The 6,000-nt window shown below is 35.6% G+C and overlaps 1 protein-coding gene across 1 annotated transcript; it reads right to left on the reverse strand.

The window, feature by feature from the left end:
- Positions 1-1,065: 1,065 nt before the first annotated feature.
- Positions 1,066-3,313, reverse strand: LOC110930685 (adenylate isopentenyltransferase 3, chloroplastic). Its single transcript, XM_022174035.2, has 2 exons — positions 2,659-3,313; positions 1,066-1,693 (listed from the first exon to the last, which is right to left on the reverse strand). The coding sequence occupies exons 1-2, from the start codon at positions 3,216-3,218 to the stop codon at positions 1,276-1,278; spliced, it is 978 nt and encodes a 325-aa protein (XP_022029727.2). The 5' UTR covers positions 3,219-3,313; the 3' UTR covers positions 1,066-1,275.
- Between the last annotated feature and the right edge of the window lie 2,687 nt (positions 3,314-6,000).

Genomic DNA, 6,000 nt, shown 5'->3' on the forward strand with positions numbered 1-6,000 from the left:
AGATCAATGCGCGTGATGGTTATAATGCGGAGCGGGTTAAACCGCATGAACCAAATAAAGCCCGATGACCTTCTTTGCCATTTGCACACGATAACTATTGGATATCAAGAACAATCGATCCAGGTTTCGAACATTGAGGACTACAAGCAAGCCAATAAAAATGAGAACATGTAAAAGTAGGGGCTAAGCCTTAGCCAGCAGATAAAAGGAAGGGCTAAGCCTTAGCCAACGGCTATAAGTTAGCCGACCATTTACACGTGTATTGGTTTGAATGAGTTTTTCGTGGATCCTCGGTAGGTTTCATCATTTATTTTGTCGAGCTAAGGCGACGGTGCTTATTTGGTGTTGTCTGATTGGATGTATGTATATGTATATATAAATACATATTCGTGATTTTCTCATTTGATAAACATGATTTTTCACGTGTATTGGTTTGGTTGGCTTTTTTATGGACCCTTAGTACTTTTCATCATTTATTTTGTCAGCTAAGACAATGATGTTTATTTGACGTTGTCTTATTGATTTGTTTTGAATGTCTATTTATAAAATATTTAAAAGTTATTTATGATTTTTTCCATTTTATAAACAAGATTTTGTTCAAACGTCATAATATTTAAAGGCTATATGATATAGATTAATATTTAGAACTTTATAAGTTACGAATTTTTTTAGAAAAAATAGTAAGAGATTTTTTTTTATTTTTTGCTTCTCCTTTTCGTCAAAACAAAAGGAAAAGTTTTGATATCCGTTTTCAACGAGCTCCAAGTCTCCAACCACTAAATCATTCAATTTGTTGTTATCTTTCAAACATAGCACATGCGTATGAGGATAAAAACATTATTAATCCATTGTGTAACCACTTTTTTCCACATTAAAGATAAATCAGTTTCAAAACATTAAATTCAGGGATTTGAAAAAGTAAACACGCGTACGTAACGATAAGAAGAAACAAACAAACATATAATTTTAATAAAGAACATACGATAGGGCCCTCCCTTGTCGCGGCAAAGGTCGAATGATGATTATGCTACCAACAATTGTGTCAAAAAAAACCCAAGAACTAAGTTATTTTTGCACGACTCTAATTTTATTTTATTAATCAATCGAAACCATTCCAAATACAATAACCATAATCCTTTGTTTTGATTTTTATTAGACTTAAGCTGAAAAACGAAATCAAAACAACCAACAAACATATTATTTAGACTTTATATAAGATCCTCACCCCCATCAACTATCACATTTGAGCCACAATTAAGATTAACTTCTAACTGATTAAAATTCAATAGAAATTTTGTTGCCATCAGCGTCTTCACTATGGTTTTTCTTATAAACTTTAGTGGCATCTAACCGGTTAATTTGCCACCCTTTAACGTTTATTAACTGGTGAATCTTTTCGACTTGGCGGCGTGCCAACTTGCATGTGTTGATCTTCATTTCGTGGATGGCTGAATCCAATAACATGTCGAGAGTTTTTTCATCGGTGTAAGATGAATCAATTGCACGAAAGTACGAATCAAGTTCTTGCACGCCAATTGCTCTTCGGATCCCTTTCGAGTAGTCAGCCTTAGGGTTGTAAAACTCTCTGACTTCATCCACCATCCCGTTGACCACCTTGCGGTCAATGCGGTCAGCTAGTACTTGGTAAAGCACCGACAATTCCACGTCAACCCACAAAAAGCAAGTCTCGTAACTATAACAATAATCATTGATTAAATTTATAACGCTACCATACTAAACAACAAACAAACATACATAGTAAAATCTCATTCTTTTTTTTTTCTTTTTTGAACGGCCAACAGAATCAATCCCGAGCACTCTCGGGACACCTACTGGACAAACGGAGTACTCCGAGAGTAACCCGAGTCCACCACCAATTTCGGGGAAAACCCAGTAACCACCTGCCCGTAAGCACGGCAGTGAAATTACCAGTAAAACACGTTTGACTCAAGGATCCAACCCAGGTATTATTGGGTCTCCTATCACTACCCACCATTGCCTCACTCCGCACCAAGTGGAAGTTGAACCTGCATCTCTCAAGAGAAATGCAACTCTTCCACCACTTAATCTAAAGATCATTAGCCAGTAAAATCTCATTCATGTGATTAGAGTTGCACAAATCGAGTTCAAACCCTAAACTGGTTTGAGTTGGTCAAGGAAAAGTCAAAACTAGGTTTTTGTTAGTTTGTTGACCTGTTTTGAGCAGTTTTCACTGGTTCTTTATCGGTTCAGTTAACCGTTTTAAAGGAGACAATCATAAAAATGGTTACAAACCTACGATGAGACTATCATAAAAATGTTCTCACATTGGTTTGGTTGTGCACCTCTAAAGCTATACAAATAATAGGGTTTCACGAGATAGGATGGGACCAGGGGAGGAGCTTAGAGGAGGCCGGACCGGGCCTCGGCCCGTGCGGTTTTTTCGCCTAGTAGTGTTAAATTTCAGGTTTTCGAGAATTTTTTTAAATGTGTATTGGTTCGACCCAGACTGATTTTATCTCCAAAAAAACATCGGCCCATGCTGAGTTTTAGGTCAAGATCCGTCATTGGATGGGACAAACCTTACCTCTATCCCGAAAGACACACAAGCCCAACTCTATATCACTAGTATATAGCACTTTAAGACTAATACACAAACACAAGTAAATCAAACAGTACCTAGATCGAAACTCGCGATCCTCAACCAATGCTTCGATGAAAGAATTCGATCCACCGGAAATTATGGGCAGCTTCTTTCTCCCAACAACTGATTTCAAGGCAAGTGAAGCCTCTAGGACGAAGTTTTCAGCAGTGAAATCGGTTTCAGGATCAACAACTCCAAGGAGATGGTGTGGCATTCCGTCACGTTCTTCCTTTGTGATTTTGTTAGTGAGAATATCTAAACCTTCGTACACTTTCATTTTGTCCGAGTTTATTATCTCGGCCGGATATTGGGCTGCAAGGTCTATGGCAAGTCTTGATTTTCCGGCACCGGTGGCACCCATCACAACCACAACTTTTTCTTTTGGAAATTTAACGATGGAGCAGGTGGGTGTTTGCAGTAAGGGCGCTAGAGCCATCTTGCACATCATTTTTTGGTTAATGTTTGTGAGAAAGAGGGTGGTTTGTGACGGCGGTGGGTGGTTTGCGACGGTTGTGGTGACTGTTGGCTGTGGCTGTGAATAATATTTTATGATTTGAATTAATGTGAATGGTAATTGGTGGAACACGATTGGCATTTATAGCATGAAAATCCTGACTTTCGTAGGCTTTTAATAATTATTTTAAGGTGTACAGTATTAGAAGAAAAACTCTTTCTGAACACCATTCACATTCACATTAGAGTCTTTTTCTATATAACTTAATGTTAAACATATATTTTTTCTATAAAAAATTCTTTATTTTTCATAAGCCTTCCACGTCTACCTTACTTACAAACACTTATTTTATTATTTTTTTCTCATAAAAGGTTGAAAACTAACTAATGTAACGATTTTTTGTTACTTCTTTTATTTTTTTTCTCTATATTATATAGAATATATGATTATAGAGGCTCCATTATGAATGCTCTAAAAAGCATAGAGTTTACGATATCAAAGTATCCGTCAGAAGCTCTAACACTCCCGACCATAGTGTTTACAAGATCAAAGTATCCGTCGGAAATCTCGGTAAAGTGAATTTCCTTAGTAATCTGTCGGTAATAAATTTAATGACAGAAATTAGGTCACAAGGTATCCATCTTTTTCATCTCACACAACTCTCTCTCTCTCTCTCTCTCTCTCTCTCTCTCTCTCACACACACACACACACACACATCAGAGAGATATGAATAGTTGGTTTTGAACTAATAGTTGGTACCGAAATACAAGGAATGGTGTTTCATCAGTACACAAAAGCCGTATCAAATTTCTTTCGATGTCAAATAAAAACATTAGCATACCATGTGGCCTTATCGAGAGCTAATGATGGATTGATGTCTTATACATGTCTAATTTTGCTATTCTTTTTTTAAATAATTAAAACTTTAAGCGAGTACTAGTAAAATGCATATATTAGTTGAACTTTAATCCATGTAATTAATTGAAGAATAATGTTAGGTAAATGAGTTTGACGTTGTTTGTCGTTCTTGAATGTCCTATATGATAAAATGAAACCAAAAAGATTTACTAAAGATGGTCGATCTATATATTTATACGTTAAAATGAATATTTGATAAACAAGTAGGTAAATTGTGGATCAAAATATTAGCAAAATATGAAGACATAATATTATATGAAACAATTCAAAGTATATTGTAACTTTTGTACTAAGTTTTGAGACTAAAAGGTTGTAAACAGACATATCACGACCAATACATATATCGTTTCGACTTTCAATTTATTCATCTTAATCTTAATCTGATGTAAGTGGTATAATGACTACACCACTTACATCTAAGTCATATAATCATCTAAAAAGGGTATAATTTAATTAAAAGTAATAAAGTAACCTATTTAATAACTATAACCATAATTGTCACTTGCTTTAAAAACTATATGATTAATCACCATTTACACAATGTCTCTTAAATTTTAATACGATTTAATAAAACATAGACTAAAATCCAAACCAAAAGTGGAAATATAGTGATGCTTAATTTTAAATTACTCAATGCCTAAACTAAATTTCCCTTGTCTTTAACAAAGACATCATTATACACCGTGGTCGCCCCACAAATCAACGCCACTGATTATGGCCTCATCTTTAGGACTATGGGGTATGGGACAGGGTTGGGGCGTGGGTTGGAGAGAAACGTCTAAGTCATCACCCCGAATGGGTTTGGGTTTGGGCGGGAGTTTAAAGCCGGGCGTGGGGCGGGGCTACCACATGACATGACGGAACCTCATTGGCCAAGAGCACTAGCCCTTTGAAATTGTTTTTTTTTTCCACGCCACCCAACCCACGCCCCACCATACCCCTTTGAAATTGGCTTTTGGTCTTGGGTGTCCCATAGTACACGTGTCGCACCATGCCCCCAACCCACGCCCCACCATACCCCACGGTCTAACCACTTCCACTATTAACATTTATTTTGAAGAGTAAAATTTTTGTACAAATAACTTTAACGTACTAAATGTACGAATAGTATGAAAAGGACAAAAACACGCGGTGACATTATTTTAGTTATCTGTTTGTAGGGTAATTATCAAAATTACTCTACAAATGATATTGTAGAGTAATTTTGATCTTGTAGAGTAATTTTGATCAAAAAACTATACCTCACAAATAAAAAAAACCTCAAAAAAAACCAACCCCCCCCTAACACACACACACACACATCCAAACTAAATGTTAAAAACTAAACCACAAAGCTAAACCCTATAACTAAATGCTAAAAAGAAATTTACAAAAATTAATTTACAAGATCAAAATTACTCTACAGGATCATTTGTAGAGTAATTTTGAATTGTATGTTGTTTGATAATGTAACACCCCAAAACTCGTATTATTAATACGTAGGTACGTTGCCATGTTAATTAAATGAAATACAATAACTAGGTTATTAAACTTAGTTAAAAGCCTAACAAAATAAGTAAAGGAATGAAACTTGTGGCAACTATGATGGTGTGATAAACTTGAGGGACTAGAATTGCCAAATTTGAAACTGAATTTAGTTAAAACAAAAATCACACACACACAAGGAGTGTGTGTGCGTGAGATCGATCAGGAGAAGAGAAAGAAAGGGGTGAAACCCTAATTCAAGAAAACCTTCAAATTGAAAGGGGAAATAAGCCCTAATCGGATGCATGGACTTAGATTCTTGATTATCTAGACTTTCTACACATGAGGTAAGTTGTAGAAGTTAATTTGATGAATTAGTATGAAGTGAATCTATGATTAAACTGTGAAATCTCATGAAATTGTGCATGTAGAGGTGTTAGAATAACCATTTAGACTATGTGTTATGAACAAGTTCAAGTAATTTAATGATTTAAGAAGAAACCCACAATTTTGAATGAAGGTGGCGACATGGGTGTTCTA

This window comes from Helianthus annuus, chromosome 3, assembly GCF_002127325.2.
Source record: "Helianthus annuus cultivar XRQ/B chromosome 3, HanXRQr2.0-SUNRISE, whole genome shotgun sequence".
NCBI lineage: Eukaryota > Viridiplantae > Streptophyta > Magnoliopsida > Asterales > Asteraceae > Helianthus > Helianthus annuus.

Excerpts from the sequence above, each read along its gene's own strand:
- LOC110930685 (XM_022174035.2), bottom strand. The coding sequence starts at position 3,218 with ATGCCAATCGTGTTCCACCAATTACCATTCACATTAATTCAAATCATA. Across the intron at positions 1,694-2,658 it reads GATCGCGAGTTTCGATCTAG|TTACGAGACTTGCTTTTTGT; the intron begins GTACTGTTTGAT and ends TTATTGTTATAG.